Raw genomic sequence first — 21,466 nt, 5'->3', positions numbered from 1 at the left:
TAGATTGAAAGTCTTTAATGGTTTCCTAAGCAACAGTGGTTTTCTTAAGAAAAATGCTAAAACGTTTTGTGAACAAAGAGAATTCCTTAAAAGACTTTTATTACTGGTAGTTTCCAGTTGAACACTAGTAGCCCAAGCCTTCTAATCTTAAATTGAACTCTTAAAAAAATACGTTTTGAAATACTGTGCGGCAATATATTTACAGTTTATATAGAAATGTTCAATAATCAAAATACATCTTTAGCAAAAATTTAGAATGTTAAAATTTTATAAAATAAGCAAGATCAATAGAAAAGCAGACTTCAGTACCATTTCAGACTTAACTTAAGACAGGTTCTCCTAAATCCTGGCAGCTCTTGGGAACAAGAGTTCTCTGGGTAAGAACTCTCGTTCCAGCAAGCAATTTTACCTTTCTGATTTGGGTTTTTATAAAATGTTGATCCAAATAGATTCTCCAGGATGGACATGAAAATACTGGCCAATCAACAGAGGCAACACGGTGGGTCAGGGTCCAGAGAGCAAGGCACTGACTGCCTGAAACCTTCCTGGGACACCATCACAGGCAAGCTCACACAGCTGCTGCTGCAGCCCGGCCCCTCATCTTCTCCTGGCTTCCAAACAACCTGGGGTCAAGGAACGGTCCATGTTTTCCTGCACAAGAGAACTGGTAACAGAAAGGCCTTGAAGATCATTCTAGTCCCTCTAAGGGGAAAAGGCTAGCAACAATCTAGGTTACTATGCCCATCTTCAGGAGGATTTCTTTTATTCATGTGGCTTGTTAAAGAGCAAAGAAGGAGTCGACTTTGGCCAAAACAAAAAGCTTCTGCATGGCGCTCTGTAGGTGCCCTGGGCTCGCAGCACCCTTGACCAGTCTCCAGTAGAGGTATTTGCAATACTCTTCCAGCCATCGAGTCTCAGATGACAAAGGACGATTTGTGTCTGAAGTCACCCTGGAAAGACAGCACAAAGAACCAACAATTCAGGGGCTCTGGTGAGTAGTGTAAGAGACACTGATCAAATCAAATGTAGGCTAACCATGCCGCCCAAAGAGGAAACCAGGGCAGTACTAGCAGAGGAAAGTAAGTAAACCGCATTAGCACTGTGAACCCACAAGGAAGGAGTTACCATGACGGCCAAGGAGCTCAGGGTGCACTATAACTCCCAGGTACCTTGAGATCCACTGGGTTTCCTGGCATGGGTTTTCTGCTCTCTTACCTCTTCATTTGTCCGAATGTAGTTAACTCCGTCGTGCTTCCCTGGGCTCTTATAACTGTGAACAGAAGAGGACCATTCAGTAGTGTGCCGATTTGTTAACGCAAGCCTGAACTTCACCTTCAGACAAGGCAGGCATACCTTTCTCCATCTTGTTTACTGTTGATGAAGCAGCCGCGTCTGTATGCACAGCAGATGCCCATCGTGATCAGAGCAAGAACAATAAGGACAACCAGGACTCCCCCAATAATCCCAGCAATGTTCAGATCATCTACAGAAAAGGTTTATGGACAGAGATGGTATGATCATTCAAAAGACCTGGACTTTCTTAGGTCACCTTTCCAACCCCTACCGCCACCCTACCCCATTTGCCCCTACTTTATCCAAAAGAGAAAACTGACTCTTAACATCTCTCTGGCTTAGTAGATAAAGGCTACCGCAATCCCTGATTGTGAAACATGCTAGTCACACTCAAAGCCATTGAGAAGTTTACCAGTGTGGAAAAGGCTTTAAGATCTTGTAGATATTCCTCATGGAGAAATGGCTATATTTCTGTAGAATTAAGAGCCAGGAGCCCTAAGGCAATTAACCTTCCTAATTTATGTGGCCTGCCCTTGCTGTAGATTACCTGGGGCTACTTGGAAAAAAAGCTTCAAATCTTAGGTATAAAAATGGTTAGGTGCAAACCTGCCCTTTCCCTTCACTGGCTGCCTATCCTCGGCCCTCTTAGAACCCCTGCAAGATCCAGGGGGAGGTCTAGTAGTTTATTTCCTTTATGTAAACAAAGATGCACGAAGAATGCAGGAAACCTTTCTACAACAGCAAATGCCCCTAAAGGAATTCCCCAAACTTGGCAGGTAAGACACCAGAATGCTACATGTACACAGACACTTCCAGCAATTTCGGGTGGTCCCTGGGCCCTGTGTGTAGCAGTCCACCAACAGGCTACAGAAACCACTGCCCTAGGGGTGGCCACAACTGATAATTTGACAAGCTTCCCATGTGGCTCAACTCAGTCTATCCGCTTCCTCCCGTGAGCCCACTCCCAAGAGATGACATCACTGAACAGGGAAACGCATGGTGCTTTTCCTGAAAACCTAGCTACTATGACAGACTAAATTCTTAGAAGCCTGTCAGATTCTCCATACAACTGGGTTTTGACACCTCAATCATTTTCCAAAGAGTTTATTACACCCTGTGAAAGTTCCATGACTGTGTTGCCAACATCCAAAGCTGTCCGGAAGCTTGTCTGAGGATCTACATACTTAGATCCTGTGCTTTTTCATACATACAATCCTCAGGCTCCATTGGATCTGATGAGTCCCTGTCAGCTCCAGAGGAAAACTGACACATGGCAGAATGATTATTAGCTAAACTGACATCTAGCATTTGTCCCCAAATGTCCTATTCAATCCCCAGACTCCAGTGTAATCTCAAGTGACTCACAGACTTCCATGTCCTGCCCCTCACACCTGGATGCGCCTGCGTCATTGGAAGCAATGCAGTAGTACTGCCCAGAGTCGTCCTTGTGGACAGCACTGAAAACCTGTTTCAAAAATAACAAGTATTACTTCACTCAACAGGACAGAGAGACAGACACCAAGGCTGGCAAAGGCCTGAGGAGACCACAGCGTAGTCAGCTCATCTGTTGTGGCCTTCCTATGGCTTCCCTGGCACGTGATCCTCACCTCCAGGATACAGAGAAGCCAGCTTCACTTTCATTGTGAAGTCAAAGCAATCCTAATCACTCTCCTTAGTACCAAATATCCTTCGCGATTCACCTGATCACTGCATGCAGCTGGGTATAGGAGCCAAGACAACCCTCTCTGAGAAGGGCCTCAAGGGCAGCATGTCCTCTGCTGCTTGACCAAGCCTTTTTTTCTTTCTTTTTGTCTCCCATGTGGCCTCTCACTACCAGTAGGTTATTATGAAGTAAATTCCAGGTATGTGTTATCCCTAAGTATATATCTCTATATCAGTGGTTCTCAACCTTCCTAATGCTTTGACCTTTTAATCCCATTGCTCATGTTGTGGTGACCCCCAACCATAAAACTGTTTTCATTGCTACTCTATAACTATAATTTTGCTACAGTTATAAATGTTCATATAAATATCTGTGTTTTCTGATGGTCTCAGGTGACCCCCGTGAAAGGGTCATTCAACCCCCAAGTTGAGAACCACTACTCTGTATGATAAGGACTGAAGAATTATAATCACAATATAATTGTGTTAATAATTGTTTAATATCAAACATCTGCCCAGTAATCACATTTCCCTCACATGCTGATTTACCTGTTTGACTGATCATTCAAACTAGGATTCTAATAATCACCCATTTGTTTGCTTGCCCTTTGGTTTTTTTCTAGCTGTACAGGTTTCCTTAAAGCATCCAAGGCTGCAACAAACGCATCTGAGTCCTCACTTTCGAGGAGCTCTTACCAGAGTGCCTGTCTCGGCGTTCACAAGGAATGAGGAGTTTTGGAACCTGGGATTGGCTCTGGAGTCTGTAGGCAGTGGCACATCATTGCGGTACCAGCTGTAGTGAGGCCGGGGATAGCCCTCGCTCTCCTGGCACTGCAGTGTCGCCATCTTGCCTACGGGCACAGCCTTTGGTACTCTGCAGACAGGGGTCACCGGCTTCACTGCGGGTAAAATACAGGTCGGTGTTTAAATTTCAGTGGAAGCCCTTCCTAACAAAACCCAGGGTAGTAAACCAGCTCCAAAGACCACAGCTCATCTGCAGGCTGCCTGCTATTGGAGCTCATTCCACCCCGTGTGTCCAATCCCAGTTTCCAGTCCTCCCGCCTTCAGGAGTAAACTGAAAAGGAGACTGCAAAGGCAGGGCCCTAGGCTGGTAAGGAGCACACCAGGAGCCCTGCCACCGTCTCCAGTCTTCCCACCCTTCCCACCAGCTCCTGTCAGCCTCACTATCTCCCCTCTCCAAACTGCAGAGAGCCCCATGAATGCAGCTCTGGAAGAATGAAATCAAAATATGAGCTGCTCTCTAGAGCTAAGGACTCGTAAGGTGCTTTACATTGATGGGTTCCCACCTTGCACAATTAACTCAATGGTAATCTCATCGACTTCTTTTCGGTCATTTAGAGCAACGACCTCACAGCGATAGATGGCTGAGTCCGACCGTGTCACATTCCAGATCTTCAATGAAGTTTTTCCAAACACATCTGTACGACCTGCCAGGTCCCCTGGGAAAAAGACACAAGTTGCTAACCACTGGAAGACAGTGTGGGGCTGGACTTCATGCCAGATCAAATAGATTGCAGTCTACTTTCTGTACCGTTCCCAGATGAAAGAAGTGATGTGTGTGTGCACTGGGCCACTGACTTCTTCCCATATGCGACCTGAGCATCAAAAATAATAACTGGTATTTAAGATAAAGCCAGGAGCCTTCTCTTTATTATCTCCAAGAGAGAATTTCCACTAGAAGGAGAACCAAATAAACATTAAAAAACAAAATCCACAAAGGATGGGGATTATCTACTGTCCTGATTTGTCTGACAGCTAGAATACCTCATGTCTTCCTCATTTCCCTCTCTGGCTGCAGCTCTTCTCATCGGCTATGGTCTTCCTGGCTTCTGTGTGTCCATATGCAGCATCCTTTCCCGCCACCACATCTCCCACCATGCCACACTTGCTATCTTGTCTGGTTACCCAGCACTCCGCAGCCTACCTCCAGACACCTGGCCCTCATTCTCCTCCTCCTCCCGGATATCCCATGGCAGTTTATGTTAGTCCCGCCCAGCCAGTGGAGGGAGACCCCGCCCTCCACACCGAGCAGTGCAGCTCTGTGATGATCCTTTTGTCACTTGCTCACACTTTATCTGCCATGGGCCATAACAACAAGGCTAAGGAAGCTGTTTGCTGTGACTTCTCAGACAGGCAGGTTGTGCAGAGATTAGATGTCTTTACTAATGAGCTGCTACTGTTCAATCTGCATCTTAAAGGTACAGGGAAGCTCAAAATATCAATGCTAAAGTTGAAATTTTCACAAGAAAATCAGAACGGTCCTAACTGCAAGTGCAGGTTAGCAGTCTTCGGTAACTCTCTGCTGTGAATGAATCCCGGAGTCTGTGGACAAAAGAGAAGTAAGTAGCACAGAGGACGATGGGGTCGTACCTTGAATCTTGTTGTCGAAATACACATATGTGGTTTGACCACCTTGGATTTTCTTCCATTCAATCCTAGGGTCATTTGTCTGTGAGTCCGTAATGATACAAGACAATTCCACACCTAATGAGCAGCGGGAGAAAAGGTATAAGCTTAATTTTCCCAGGATTCCGAGATGATTTTTTTGCCATAAAAATTAGTGAGGATTACACTATAGGGAATACACCTTCCTTTAAAGACGCTGAATCTATGATCTGAGATTTCTTTGTTGTGCAGGCACAGTGATAGGCAGGAAACAGATGGCACCAAATAGAAACCACGGAGTACACACTAATCTACTCATACACAATAGCCAGCATGAACATTCTTCACCATTCCATGTAGGGGGTAGGGGCTGGAGGGGTGGCCCAGTGGTTAAGAGCACTTACTGCTCTTGCAGAGAGCAGTTCAATGTCCAGCACACAGCAACCTGTAACTCCAGCTCCTAGAGATCCAAGGAGCCCTTCTAGCTTCTGCAGCCTCCCCCCAATATGTGCACAGACAGACACACAGTCACAAATAAAATAAATATCTTTTTAAATGATAATAGGTTTGATATGGTAGTGGACACTTTTAATCCTAGCACTTGGAAGGCAGAGGCAGGTAGGTAGGTCTCTGTGAGTTCCAGGTCAGCCAGGGCTAAACAGTGAGATCCTGTCTAAAACAAACAAATGTATAAATACATTTGTTTATTTAATTAAATAATCATAATAGAGGAACAGGTATTGGGTTGGCTGCAGAGCTCCCCAATGTCCACCAGGGGGCCCATTCCACTCTTTTTATTTGAACTTACTTTCAAATTCATGTACCACTGGGTTTCGGTTGCTGGATTTGAGATTCACCGCCTCTATCAAGCAGCCTGAAGAGGAAAGCAAAAGTAAAATTAGATACTCTACAGCCCCAACACAGCAAGGAACACTGGGTGGAGGCCACAGCTTTTCCTTCCACGTAGATGTGGATGTCTGCCACAACACACAGGGGATGGAAAATACATCCTAACCAGTCTCTTAGAGACAACCAGAAGTGATGCTTTTCTTTCAGTATGCCCCTGGAGGAACCAAGAGAAAGAGAAGTCACTTTAAGCCGCTTTCCTTCTCCATCCCAGACAAAGCCCTTAGAATGCTAAAGCCTTCCCAAGCACATCTTTATTGATGCTTTGCCATCTCTCATACGGACTGTGGGCCTCTGCCATTCCTCCCCTGCCTTGCCTTTCTCTCTAGGTGTCAAGTCCTATAAAGGCAATCCTGATGGCACAGCACGGTTAAAAAACCCATGACCTGAAGCCTCCCCTTCAGGATGGCCGCATCCCTCTTTGGTGCAGTGATCAGCCAACTCAGAGTCTGCCTTACTGTATGTCCATCTAGCCCAGTGCATCTAGTACATGGAGAAGTTCACACCAGACTTAAGTGACGTGAGACAGGTAACAGTGTAGTGAGTTCCATGCAGCTAAGTTTGTAGACTTGATGGAATGAAGATACGCTACCTCCACAGTCTCAACATTTTCCAACCAATCTCACAGAGATAATAAACCACCTATAAAATGCTGTCCTTCAGCTGCTAGCCTCTAAGAAAAGTTGTCATTCCTCAAGAGTGTTTTGACATAGAAACATTTACTGATGGTTCAGGATACTGGCTTACTCTGTGGCTAAAGACAGCGCTGTGAGCTGCTAAGAGTTCAGACTAAGAATTACAAGTCTTGAACCTAACACTTGGAGACAACATGGAATTCCTCTAGAACACCATTTGCATTCTCACTCCTTCCACATTAGTAGGTTGCTAGCCATGACAATCCATTATTTCCTTTGTGCTATACAATGAGTCTGATGTGTGTTCATTTCCTTATTTTTTTAAAATTTTTATGATTTACTTATCTTTATTTTATGTGCATTGGTGTGAAGGTGTCAGATCCCCTGGAACGGGATTTTCAGACAGTTGTGAGCTGCCATGTGGGTGTTGGGAATTGAACCCGGGTCCTCTGGAAGAGCAGTCAGTGCTCTTAACCACTGAGCCATTTCTCTAGCCCTTCACTTCCTTATTTACTGAGAATTCACTCCCATTTTAGCAAAAGTCTGGAAGGGTTGAATAAAAGGTGGTGGAAAGCAGAATCAGAATATACCTGAGCTGCTGCTACTTCTTTGGAAGGCTGCAGAACCAAGACACCTGAAGATAATCTGGTTTGGGGTAACCACGAGCTGCCCTTCCTGAGGGCCAGCAGAAAATACTGCAAGTATACCACTATTTCTCCTTCGATCTAAAAGCTCCCAGTGGCTCATCTGTGGGGAGTAACATGTGACGCACTGCCAAGCCCACCCAAGTTCCTTCTAATGGAAGTCACCACTAATAGTTCTTTTGGTATGGTTGCTCTGATTTAGATGACAAACTAAAATTGGTTTTGAGGGATTTAGATCTCCCAAAGATGACCACAGGGTCTCCTGAGGTGACTCGTAAGAGCCTGAACAACTAAATCAGTCCCTTTTATAGTGAGTATGAGTTAAAGTATGGAAGTGAGGTAGCACGCTGAGAGTCACAAGAAGACAGAGAAAGGCAGAATATAATGAGATGGGGAGACTTATTAGTGTGGTGTAAACACCAGAGCAGACAACATCGTGAACTCCAGGACTGCTGTCTAGGCACCGGAGTAGCTACAGTGCTGACAATGTCGATTTTCACAAAGGCCAACGGATATGTGTGCCTACCATAAACCTCTATGTCTTATAATCTAAAGAATATAAGGCGAGAGTTATGACTCTAGAGAGATAACTTGCATCCTCGATGCTTTCAAGACAAGCACCTGATTGACCAAATTCTCTCTCTAGCTTACATTTTATTTTTAAATGGCACTTAGTATCTTAGGTTGGGTTTCCATTTCTGTAATAAAACCCTATCACCAAAGCAACTTGGGAAGGGAAGGATTTATTTCATCTTACAAATCCTTTCACACGTCATCCCTGAGGGACATCAAGGCAGGAACTGAAGCAGAAGCCATGGAGGGTACTGTTTACTGGTTTGTTCCTCATGGCTTGCTCACCTGCTCTTCTTCTGTGCCTCAGGACCACCCTCACAAGGTCCCACAATGGGCTGGGCCCTCCCATAGCAATCAATAATAAAGAAAATTCCCACACAGACCTGCTACTATGGTCTAATATAAACCTCTCTATGAGTTAATGGTCATAGCGGCCTCAGAGGCACTCAGATCAACACAGGCCACTGCCATTGCTCTTAGTTGTCCACTAATTAATGTAAGACCCTCTTGCTAAAGACACCACTAGCTTTGGATGAAGGATATAAAGAAAGCAACTCAAACTATCAACTCAAATCCACCAGGAAACTAGCTTACACTGTACCAGAAGGTGCCAAGCAGGGTGCTAAGGAGAAAAGACACCAACAGTTTGACTAAGTGCTGGGCACTGTGTGCTACAACACGGACTTCCTGCAAGATATGGCCACTGGTATGATAACGGCATGACTGTTATGGGAGTAACCTGCTCCGCGGGAGGTGTTTTGTGCCTAATACTATACACCTAGTCAAAGGCTTATGACTTGGAAATCCTACAGCTGTTCTTTTGCTAAATGACCATGTTGTCAAACTACTTTCTATAGATTTTTGTTCATGGCCATGGATTTCTACTGCTCTCAACCTTGGACAGAGAAGCTTCATTTTGCAGTGGACAGTGCCAAGTACAAAGAATTATGAATGTTCAGCTATGCATGCATCATCTGTATCAATGTTACACCATCCAAAGCTCAGGAAACTTCACAAAAGAGGTGGGAAGACCATAAACACCAGCGGCCGGAGAAGAGAGATGTGAAGTGCTCACCCTTGGATACGACACGGCTTTGCATTCACGGGGTCACAGCAGCTGTGGTTACTGGCACAAGACCCGTACAAGATCAAGCCAATCAACATTCCAATCTGGACTGGGAAGGGCCTAAGGCCCCATTCTTAGTAAAGGAAGTCTTGGCAGTTGATGGCTTCTGAGAGAAAAAGAGTCAAACTTCCTTTGGGGGATACAGCTGCTCATGTCCCAAGGGATGGCTACACCCTCGTGTGGATATGGGGAGCACCAGTTTGCCTCAGGGTTATTAATAACAGCAGTAACAAAGAGAGGACATGAAGCTGTAGGGAACTAGTGTAGAGGTAACAGGGTGTGGTGCTGGAAGGAGGTCGTGATATATGGATGTAATCAAAATACATTGTATAAATGTGTGACATTTTCAAAAAATAAAAAATTATCTTAAAACAATTAAATAAAAAGAAAGCAATGAAGCACCAAGCCTGTGATTCAGCACCAGGAGCTGTGAGGCTGGAGGATCAAGGACTTGAGGCCAGACTATAATACATGGAAAATTCAGGGCCAACTGGGGCTACAGAACGAGACCCTGTCTCAAAAAAGAGGAGTGAAGGAGGGGTGATAAACGTCTGGAAACCCCGCCTATGATCGATCCACTTATTTCCCAAAAGCTACAATGGTCCAAAGGCAAGGACATCCTAGATGCCCCAGACACAGGTGGTCGGTAACACAATGAGAGCGAGCCAGAGAAAAGCTGGCATCCTTAAGTCTGAGCAGAGCAAAAGCAGCTGCGCAGCTCAGAGGGCCTCAGGCCGCTGCCTCGTGTTCATAGCCTCTGGTTAAGATGCTAACTCCGAGAAACACCAGCATTCCATCCTTCTGGACATTTATACCCACGAGCAGAATTTGTGCTTTTTCTGCAAAAAGTCAGGGGAAGGTATGCCATGTGAAAATCCGCCAGCCATGGAGTCTAAAATTCCACATATGAGGAGCCTGTCAGCAGTGTGCAGAGAAGACAGACCAGAAATAAGACCTAAACTTACAGACAGCAGCATTTTGACAGGTACCAACTAGGATGGTTTGCTTCTTGTAGGTCAGCTGACTATTTTGCGAAAGGAAGTTACCATCCTGCTGCAGAGTGATCCTTACTGTAAAGAAAAGAACGAGCAGACACTGGTCCCCTCCCCCAGTACTTTGACAGGCGATGGAGTAGGGCAAGGACGCACACAGCGCTGCTGGGATTCTAATGAGCTGTACATCTGTGCAGCACTGGGGCTAGCTAACAACACGTTCTCAATACTGACTCCACCTCCTGGTATTCTTGAGTTTAAAGAGTACGGCGTGTACTTCTAGGCAGGGGAACAGAGCCTAGGGACATTAGTGACAACAGGGACAGACAAGACTACAGGCCAGGGGTTTGGGACTTGTCATTCCTACTTCCTGATTTATTTCATACATTTTCTTGTAGAAAACATACTGCTAAAATCCACTCAGAAATAGACAGCAACAGATACATGTAAACAGAGATTTTCTACTAAAAGGAAAACATAAATCAGACCTTGAAGTCTAAATTGATAGACCATTGTTTTACTGAGACCTCTTTTTAGATGAGTTTGCAGGGAAGTGGCCTTAAAAAGGCTTTGGGGTGATGTGCAGTTCCGTCATCTTCAACCCAACACCTCTTCCTCCTGCTGAAGACATGGAACTAAGTTAAGGGGGAGCGCAGGGAGCCCACAAGATACTGCCGATAAGGGAAGGGAGGAAATGTGGGTGCGCTGACGTTCACAACGCCCTTCCTCATTGCCAGAGCACCTCAAGCTGCGTATTCTTCGCTTCCCCTTCCCTTTCCTCATCTGGAACAATCGTAGAGCTGTGGACAACAACTGCAGTTTCCTCCCTTGGTGCTGGAAGACCTAGAGATTCTGCCAGGGTCTGGGGACAGAATTGGGGGAAGACATACTGTGACCCTTCTTTACTCATTTAAAGTTCTGAGCAAAAAGTCTAAGCAAGACTCAGAAAGACAGCACGTTTTCTCTCTTATGCAGCTACACAAACGCATGTGTGCGTGCGCACACTCACATGACATTGGAAGAAGTCTAAAGAGGTGAGAAGAGGAAACAGGGTAAAAGGAAAAAAATAGTGTATATTTTCTCATATATATGACAGGGAGAAATGTCAGGAGCAGGGGGCTATTAGGGGATGGAAAGGGATAAGGTAGGGGAAAGCAGGAGGGGCAGATATGAGCAACGTACAATGACATGCATGTATGAAAACATCATGGTGACACCCACTATGCTAACTAAAATAGTTAATTTTAAGAGGCGATTTTAAAAGAACCACTGCCCAACTGCCCCTGGTTCCTTGGAACGTCCACAGCTTGAGGTCTCACGGAGCATGCCTGGAGCCACTACACGCAGTGCTACCTAGAAGCCTTGAGCAGTCACGCAGCTGCGCTCAAAAACAGCCTGCTGCCCAGCACGGCGATGCCCATGCTTCCGCTTACCATCCCAGAGAGTTGCTGGCTATCAAATGCTTCTAGGACCTCAAGCAAAGCCAACCAACAATGTAAAATATGACAAAAGCAGACTTAAAGCGAAGTGGGGGATGCTGAGCTTCAGCCCACACACAGTGCAGCAGAGGGCTGACTCTGGCTGGGTGTCCCAGGAGCTGCAGCGAAGGTCCAAACTCAACAGCCCACGTTAACACTGCTCAAAATCCCAATGAAACTATGCATCTCTTTTTGTCCATTTTCTTTTTTACTTTTCTTTTTTGAAGTTAAAGTCATAAAAACAGTAGACCAAATCGACTGACTCACAAATAAAATGCTACAATAACAAGAGATAAAAGGATTCTATCTTTAACAGTGGCTATTATTTACCTACAGAGCCAGCTAAAAGAGAAAAATCAATAATCTTGGCTTTTCATGTAAATTCCATTAACTAGGATTTATACTCAGTACTATAAACCAAGATAAAAATTTTCTTTTAAAAATATTTCCATCTACAGTATGTTGTTGGCTAAAAACTAGTTTATGTGTGACTAGCTCGCGAAGGATTTATATTTAGCCTTCTGACATTCTGTTCACTTTGTCTCCTGCTCAAAAGAAACTTTCCCCTGACCAGGACTCAAGCGCACAGCGCTGTGGGACTGCTGGCCCACTGGGGCTCAGTCTAAATATAAAGCGGTCGCACAGGCTTTGCCATCAACATTAACTACATGTTTGCTGATCAGAACAGAGCGCTTGCTTATACCTGCTCAGCAAAATCCACCGTACATAAAAGGGTTTTTGTTGTTGTTGTTTTCATTTTTTAGTTCTTTGTTTTAGTAAAAAACATTCTTTCAACAATATCACAGCTTATTCTTCAACTTTCAAGGAATTTAAGGACGAGAATTGAGGGAGAAAGGACACAAAACACTATGTCCAGAACTATTCGCCTACACACAGCAGACTATAAATCATTCAAAACAGGTGCTGGCCACAGCACAGCTGGATGGATCCCTGCCCATGCTCGCCCACTGTGATCAAGGCCATGCTAAATGTCAGTAGAACCAAACAGACCCTGAGAGATAAAGTAGAAGCCTGGCTGGTGCTGCACATGGAGCACAGGGCAGGACAAAAATGCGTTTTAGGTCAGCTTGGGCTATAGAGCAAGGCCCTGTCTTAAAAAAATAAATAAATAAAAATAAATAAATAAATAAAATTTAAAAGGCCAAGTCAAACATAATGGGATTAAAAAATAAATCATAAATCTGGATTGGATATTTAATTTTATGTGTCAACTTGGAGGGTGTTTTTGCACAGCATTACTATTTAAAATGTGGACCTCTGGATTTTGTGGAATCATTAGATCTTATCCTAAAATCGACTGCAGATCTAAATAGAATTAAAGTGTCCTCCCAATAGGAAAGGGAGTTCTTCAGCAAAATGTCTTTGGACTTGGTGGCACCACTGTCTCTCCAGGGTCACCAGGCTGCAGCGCCGCATCATAAATTCTGAATATGTCAGCTTTCATATTCTCACAAGACAATCCCTAACCATACCTCTTCTCCTGAGATATGTTCTCTGAAGATGCTGCCATGTTAATGCTCTGGCTATACTGTATGAGATTCCACTGTACTTACGCTCAGAAGAATTCTTCAATGGAATTTCAGAGTGCCAAGTCAGAGCAGTGGCTTCTGACATCTCCATGTTAAGTTAGTAGGAAACCATCAGATGAGCTGCTGCTTCCGTTTGATTCCACTGTCTCCCATCTCAAGTCACCAAAGTTTTGTTTTTTGAAGAAGATTTTTATTTTTAATTATGTGCATATGTTGGGGTGGAGGGATCACAGAAATGGAGAGGGGTGGAGGATGCACAGGATACATTCAGAGTCCAAAAGATGGCACTAGAGTTACAGGTGACTATGAGTCACCTGATGTGGATGTTGAGTGCCAAACTCAAGTCCTCTGTAAGAGCAGGATGCATTCTTGATTGCTGAGACATCTCTCCAGCTCCACCATCAAATATTGGTTGATTGGTTGGTTGATTGATTTCTTCCTTCCTTCCTTCCTTCCTTTCTTTTAAAGAGTTCTGTACCCCTGGAACTCGTTCTGTAGACCAGGTTAGCCTCAAATTCACAGAGATCGACCTGCCTCTCTGCCTCGACCTCTTCAGTGTTGAGATTAGAGGTGTGCAGCACCACTGCTCAGCTTTGTCAGAGATTTCATAAGCACAAACATGATTAATAGTAAAATAGTAAAACTCTGTCTAGCAATGCCTGCAATAGACTGGCATGTCAGAAATAACTGTCCTGGAAGAAGCGGCCCCACTCCTCTCTTTTCTCTAACATGTAGCTCTACAAATTGTAAGAAGGTCTGGGGTGTGTAGAGGGAGAAGTGAGCAGTGTGGGCAGAGAAGTTGTGAGAAAAGACCAAGAGAGCAGGGGACAGCCGTGCTACAGTCTTCAGTACCAAACTGCCAAGCCACATGATGGCCTTCGCATCTGCACCACAAGCTCTTCCAGGAAGAACGAAGGAGAGATGAAGAGCAAAGAAGATCCAGGACAGGAGCAGGAATGGGGAGAAAGGCAGACAGATAGAGGAGGAAGAGAAAGAGTGACCCAGGATAACAGCATCACATCTTTTACTAAGCCTGGTCTAACTGGTTAATGATACCCATTTTTTCTTAATCATTCAAAAAGTATACAACCAAGAGAGCTAGACGGCACCCCTGCTTTGCTTACCATGAGTTTAGCTTTGCGCTGAAATAGTAATGGAATCATAACACACTAGGGAGAGAGACTTGGCTGGTCACTGTGTTCGTACAAACCCTGCACTGTCACCTTTCTAAAAGCAGACTAATCAGACCTAGCGAATACTGTTCTTGGCTCGAGAGCTTAGACACATACAATTCTCTCATCTTTTTCCATGAGACTCATCTTGGAGGTGCTGAGGCATGACAAGCAGTTATGACTAAATACACAACATGTGTCAAGGCACATTCTTATCCTGTAAAACACCTCATCTGCAAATACATCAGCCCTAACATTTGCCCTGAGTGGAGACCTTGGCACAAAGCCACTCTCTGTGTGAGCCCAGTCCTGTAAACACTGTTTGCATCTCATTACAAGTGCTGGTATCAGAATTCCAAGACAAAAATATGCGCTCTATGTGCTACAAAGAATAATTTAAAGTTATATTTCCATTCCAACTGCACACACTCCACAATGGTCTTCCATCCTGTTTATACTCTCCAGGCCCTCTCTGTCTCGGTAGCCTCCGGAGGTGTTATGGAAACAGCCTTCGTGCTGCAGTCAAAGGCAGTGGAGAGCCATGGTCCTACTTTAGAATTTGAATGGAATAGCCACTTCATGGCTCCCAGACTGAACATGGTAAGATAATTCAACTAACCATGGACCACTGTAAAGAGGGATGAGAGTTTATTTCATTGTCATAGCAACAAGAAACATTCAAGCTGCAGGACTTTCAGCTTTATGTTATGTTAAAAGAAAATGAACATGGTATAAAGTTATCCAGTGTAACTGAAATGTTAAAGGATGGGGGAAACTAAGAGTGATTCTTAGAAGGGAGGGAGGGAGGGAGGAGTTCAATTCTCATGTGTATAGTTTAGCTTCAGGTCAGTTCCACCAACACAGAACAAGAATATATGCAACCAAGTCTATTACAGGAAAATCTTTTCTAACTCATGACCACTGATTTATATTTTTTATTTATTTATTTATTTATTATGTATACAATATTCTGTCTGTGTATGCCTGCAGGCCAGAAGAGGGCACCAGATCTCGTTACAGATGGCTGTGAGCCACCATGTGGTTGCTGGGAATTGAACTCACGACCTCCAGAAGAGCAGTCAGTGCTCTTAACCTCTGAGCCATCTCTCCAGCCCCACTGATTTATATTTTTACAGATAAAGCAATGTTTATTTTTCTTTCCTCAATGAATAAGAAAAATATTCAAACCAGCAAGCAGTGCTAGCTCAGAACCTAGAATTCCAGTACTTAGAATACTGAGCAGAAGGAAGACCATTCGAGGTAAGTTTTGAATGCACAGCCAGTGAGAGACTTGCCTGGGCTGTAGAGAGACCTTGGTTCATGACAGGAAAATAAACAAAATAAAACTATCAATATTTTAATTTAAAGCATGAAAGAAATGCATGTATATTCAGTGCATACATTATACAAATACAGAATATATAATTAAATGTAGTCAACAAAAATACAGCTAATAATTCAAAATAAAAATTTTAGTTTTATATTTAGTTTAAGGAAACAGGCAATATAAGAGGAAACTCAACACTTTAATGCCATATATACAACCATGACTCAATCTCTAAAGCTCACTGAATAAATGATTAAATTCATAAATGTAAGAAAAAGGCAAGAATGACAAAAATTTCTAAAAGAGGTAGAAAAGAAAACGCCAGCCACTTCACCATCAGCCTCCTACACTGAAGTGATTTACAAGTGGCAATGGTGGGAAGCTCTGGACTATCTGACCAAAAGGCTCTGGCTGCTTTCCGCTGGTCAGCTCCCACCCACTGGCTTTAAATGGCTCTGCCATGTATAAGGACGTGAGAGGTGGAAAAAAAAAAAAAAAGACTATCGCTGCAAGACAAATCAGCAGATGAAACTCTTACAAACTGCTCTGCTCTCTCTTAAATTAAAAATAAAGTACCCATGCAGAAAAAAAAAAAAGAACGTGAGAGGTGCTATTTCAAAGGGAACTTCAAGACCCCATGCTGAAGGCGACCATTCCAACAAGAATGAAGACAGAGCAATGCTATTCCTAGATGATTTCCTTGCTGTTAATTTCAGGTGGCATAATTCAATTAACTACTGCCGGGCAGTGGTGGCGCACGCCTTTAATCCCAGCACTCGAGAGGCAGAGACAGGCGAACCTCTGTGAATTCGAAGCCAGCCTGGTCTATAGAGCAAGTTCCAGGACAGGCTCCAAAGCTACAGAGAAATCCTGTCTTGAAAAAAAAAATTCAATTAATTAATTTAGTCCTGCCTAACCTACATCCTTTTTATGTCAAAAGCCATGCCATAGCACTTTTTCTTTTGGTTTGGCTTAAAAATGTATACTATCAGTATTCATGAAATAAGGTACTTTAATAAATAAGACGCAGAAAGGAGGCAGAACGGAGTGTCTGGGGGTCAGCACTGCGACAGCAAGCACATGACTAAGCCTTTGCCAAGAGGTCGGAGTCAGAGATCATAGAGAGTGAGCTTTACTGCATGGGAACATGTTTCCGAAAATTACAACTATTTTTTATTTATTTTTATTTTATGTGCATTGGTGTTTTGCCTGCATGTATGTCTGTGTAAGAGTGAAACTGGAGTTACAGACAGGTGTGAGCTGCCATGTGGAGGCTGGGAATTGAACCCGGGTCCTCTGGAAGAGCAGCCAGTGGCTTCACCATTGAGCCATGTCTCCAGCCCCTTGTGGAAACTTAAAAGAAGAATCAACTAGGATGTTTAGGAAGCTAAGACAGAGGGCAGAATGTGACAAAGGAAACTGCTCCAAACAACAGTGCCTCATCCACAGGGATCCTGGGGTGACAAGCACTTTCTGGCAAGATGCTGCACCCTTGTTGATCCTTCACCCAACAGCAATGTGGGTTAGCAACTCAGATAGAAAAAAAAAAAAAAAACCTCTTTATATACAAATAAAACATGTTGTAGATAGAGAATCGAGTTTCTTACAAAGAGAGAAGAAGTAAGTGTGCGGGGCCAATCCGAGCTTTTGTGATGGATGAGAAGAGATACCAGCATACACATTTTACTGTAATGTACACAACTGAAGAAACAGACACAGGGGCACGCACAGAGCAAAAGAAATGCATGGACTGCCTAGCCCTGTTCCTCAGAGAGCCTAGAGGCGCAAGCACCTTTGCTTTCTAAATGGCATTCTCTACTAACAGGATCCAGGAAACACTGGAGAAATGGCTGCTTCTGAAGCACATTAAATAGAAGACGACCCTTGCATCACCAGAAGAAACAACAAGATATTAAAGCATGAGTCAGAGAGATGGCTCAGCAGGTAAGAGCATGCACTATTCTTACAGAGGGCCTGGGTTCAAGCCCCAGCACCAACACTGTAGGTAACTCACCGTCTGCAATTCCAGTTGTGGTGAGCTTGATGTCCTCATCTGGACTCCACAGACTCCTACACACACATATTACATATAAAATCATGCCAGCACACACACATAAACAACAACAAAATCAAAGAACCAGGAACCAAGTTGGCAGTAAAGAAAGTTATCTAAATAATAATGGTTCTTCGGGAACATAAAATTCTAAGAGTCATGAACCTAACTTAATGCAAATCCTGAAAAAAGAGAAAGAGATACTTTGGTTGCAAATTTCAGCAGTTCTTTTAATTAACAAAACAAGTAGAGAAAAAAATCAGTAAAGAGCCAGGCAATAGTGGCACACACCTTTAATCCCAGCACTCAGGAGGCAGAGGCAGGAGGATCTCTGTTAGTTTGAGGCCAGCCTGGTCTATAAGAACTAGTTCTAGGACAGGCACCAAAGCTACAGAGAAACCTTGTTTTGAAAAAAAAAGAAAAGAAAAGAAAAAGAAAATAAGTAAAGAAAAAAAATACCACCAGTTGGTAGTGACACACACCTTTAATTCCAGCATTTGGGAGGCAGAGGCAGGCTTAATCCTAGCACTTGGGGGGCAGAAGCAGGCAGATCTCTGGGAATTCAAGGCCATCATGGTCTATAAAGCAAGTTCCAGGACATCCAGGACTGCTTAAACAGAGAAACCCTGTCTTGCAAAAAAAAGTATTCAGAACCAAGAGCTAGAGAGAAACAGCTCCACAGTTAAGAGGGTTACTGCTCTTGCAGAGGACCTTAGTTCAGCCTCCTGTGGCCTATAACTGCACCTCCAGGGAGTCTGATGCCCTCTTCTGACCTCTGTAGGCACAGGTATGATTGTGCACATACACTCACAAAGACACAAGCTCACATACAGACAGACAGACACACACACGCACGAACACACACACACACACACACACACATACAAATCTTTTTAAAAAGAATTCTAAACTGAATGAAAATTCTGACATTAGCTTTCTGTGCTAGGCCACTAAAGCGGTAATTTGAAATGTACAGCACCTAAAAGACTTAAATGAAAAATAAGAAAAGTCTCAAATCAGTATCCTTAGATATTATCATAAGAAATTACAAAAATAACAAATTATATCCAACACAAGGAAAATGGAAAAAACACTAAATGTCAAACCAAAAAATACATGACAGAAAACAAAAACCAAAAGAAAACCAAAAGCTAGTCCTTTAAAAAGATTAATAGTTACTAAACCTTTACTTAGTCTGAGCAAGAACAACAAAGAAAAGATACAGATTAACACTGTCAAGAAAAGGAATGTTGGGCCTAGAGGGATGGCTCAGCTGTTAAAGGTAGGCTGATAACCAAAAATATAAGAGTTCAGTTCCCAGAATCCATGGCTGTTTCTCTAGGCACCATTAAAAAGAAAGAAAGAAAGAAAAAAGGAACATTGTAATAATACAGAATTTAAAACATGAAAACATTATGAACAATTTAATACTTACAAATTAGACAATTATGATGAAATAAACAGATTCCTTGAGAAACACTGAAAAGTCTCACTCAAGAGTAAGTAACCAGTATAGCTTCATATACTTAAATAAAAATGTTTATAATTAAAACCTCCCCTTAAAAAACCACAGGCCAAGCATACTTCACTAGTAAATTTCACCAAAACTTTAATGTGAAAATTCCGATTCTTCCTAAACTCCCCAGAAACACAGACTAGGAAGAAAAAGAGGGGAAGGAAGAGGATGAGGAGGAAGAAGAAACGGGAGTAGTCCTCATGTTATTATGTGAGGGCAGCATGACCCTGATGGCAAAACTAAAGATTTTATAAGAAAACTACAGTCAATATATTTTATTATATAAAATGACAAGATTGGCCATCATGAAGAAGACCAGTGTTTAGGACAGAAGCATAAGGTTGGCTGGACACCTGCTGATCCACCTTACTCATCAGGAGGAAAAACAGAAATACAGTGGCAAGAAGACATTCATCATAAATTTTTTTTAGAATTAAAGGCAATTTCTTCAGATAGACTAAAAAAAAAAGAAGATAGACCTAAATCAATAAACCGAAAGCTGATTCATTCAATAAACTAAAAATGAATAAGACAGGTAATTTTCTAATCTGATAAACAATAAACTTGCTTAAAAAAACAAAACAAAACAAAAAAACAGCTATTCCCTCGATTTCCATTAACGCTGTACTGGAAGTTCTAGCTGGTGCACCCAGGCATGAACAATTAAACAACAAAAACCCATAACATGGCCAGGTACGGTGGCATGAACCTTTACCCCAGAGGCAGGAAGAAGCAGAGGCAGGAGGATCTCTGGAAGTTCCAGGCCAGGCAGGGGCTACACAGAAAGGCTGTCTCAAAAAAAAAAGAAAGAAAGAAAGAAAGAAAGAAAGAAGGAAGGAAGGAAGGAAGGAAGGAAGGAAGGAAGGAAGGAAGGAAGGAAGGAAGGAAGGAAAGAAAGAAAAAGGCAAAGCTGTCTTTACTTACACGGACACAATCATCTATGTCAGGGCAGAGTAAATTACAATCCCACAGCTGAACACAAGCTGCTGTCTCATTGCCGCGGTACTGGTATAGACGATTTTATTGGCGCACAGCGGCACTCTTCATTTGCATATCATCTATGGCTGCCTTCACTCCTAAGCCCAGTGATGAGGACGTGTGAGACTTCTCACAGGTGATAAGACTAAGATGCTCAACAACTGAGCTGTAAATGAAAGCCACAGCAAGACACCACTGTACACTGACAAGAATGGCCAAAGCTAAAAAGACTGACCACAACTGTTGATACAGACATCAAACATTTGATTTCGCCAGTGAAAATATGAAGCAATTTGGAGAACTATCCTGCAAAACTGCAATATATTCCTACTTTTCCAACCATACTACTCTTAGATACAAAAGAGAAGGAAATTATATTCAGAACAAAGTGTGTGTGTGTGTGTGTGTCACTAAGAACCTGAAATAATGCAAGTGCCCGTCAATCTAAAGAGAAAACAATTGCCACTGTGTCACGCAGTCCTGCTTTGCACCGAGAAGAAAGGGTGAACTCAGAGGCACACAGATGAAGCTCAGAATGACTATGGTAGGTGAAAAACGTCTGGTCAAGAGCACATCAGGTTTTATTCAGCTATGTATGACTGTAAACAGGGGCTGGAGAGAAGGCTCAGTGGCTAAGAGCACACAGCGTTCTTACTGAGGACTAGAGTTCAGTTCCCGGCACCCACAGTGGGGGCTCACAGATATCTGTAACTCTAGCTCCAGGAACTCTGGTGGCCTCTTCTGGTTTCTATAAGCACTGCACTCATGGACACAAATCCACACACAGACACTGACACACACACACACACACACACACACACACAATTTAAAAATTGTAATGAAATAAAATTCTTTTAAAGAACTATGGAAATCCAAATCAGGATACATACAATAAGTATTTGTGTAGTGCCAAAGCAGAACGGGGCGCAGAGAAGAAGGGGTGGGATCACAAGGCAGCACTGGGACTCTTGCGGGTGATGCATATGTCCCTGTGGAGACAACTGCAGGTGGTACAATACCCATAGGGACAGCTAACTGGGGGTATGTCCACTGGGAAACATCCGGAGATAGGGGCTATTGTCACTATTTTTTTAAAATATTTATTTATTTATTATGTATACAATATTCTGTCTACATATATGACTGTGGGCCAGA

At 43.2% G+C, this 21,466-nt stretch overlaps 1 protein-coding gene across 2 annotated transcripts in view; it reads right to left on the bottom strand.

Annotated features, from left to right (window-relative positions):
- The window catches only part of Jam3 (junctional adhesion molecule 3), a 54,882-nt gene continuing 33,416 nt past the window's right edge, over positions 1-21,466 (bottom strand). Inside the window, exons 1-9 of one of the 2 annotated variants that reach the window (XM_085689797.2) lie at positions 10,726-10,803; positions 6,170-6,235; positions 5,347-5,460; positions 4,263-4,415; positions 3,652-3,854; positions 2,659-2,758; positions 1,354-1,483; positions 1,216-1,270; positions 1-950 (exon numbers count right to left, since the gene is read on the bottom strand). In XM_085689797.2, coding sequence (XP_085545923.1) covers positions 915-950; positions 1,216-1,270; positions 1,354-1,483; positions 2,659-2,758; positions 3,652-3,854; positions 4,263-4,415; positions 5,347-5,460; positions 6,170-6,235; positions 10,726-10,750 — 882 coding nt within the window. In that variant the 5' untranslated portion in view covers positions 10,751-10,803 and the 3' untranslated portion in view covers positions 1-914. Of the gene's footprint in view, positions 951-1,215; positions 1,271-1,353; positions 1,484-2,658; positions 2,759-3,651; positions 3,855-4,262; positions 4,416-5,346; positions 5,461-6,169; positions 6,236-10,725; positions 10,804-21,466 lie in introns of those variants that run through there. The other variant, XM_085689796.2, reaches the window with a different exon arrangement.

The sequence above is a fragment of the Myodes glareolus genome, chromosome 4, assembly GCF_982192425.1.
Source record: "Myodes glareolus chromosome 4, mMyoGla1.1, whole genome shotgun sequence".
Classification (NCBI taxonomy): Eukaryota; Metazoa; Chordata; class Mammalia; order Rodentia; family Cricetidae; genus Myodes; species Myodes glareolus.
This window is presented reverse-complemented; position numbering and strand designations above follow the sequence as displayed.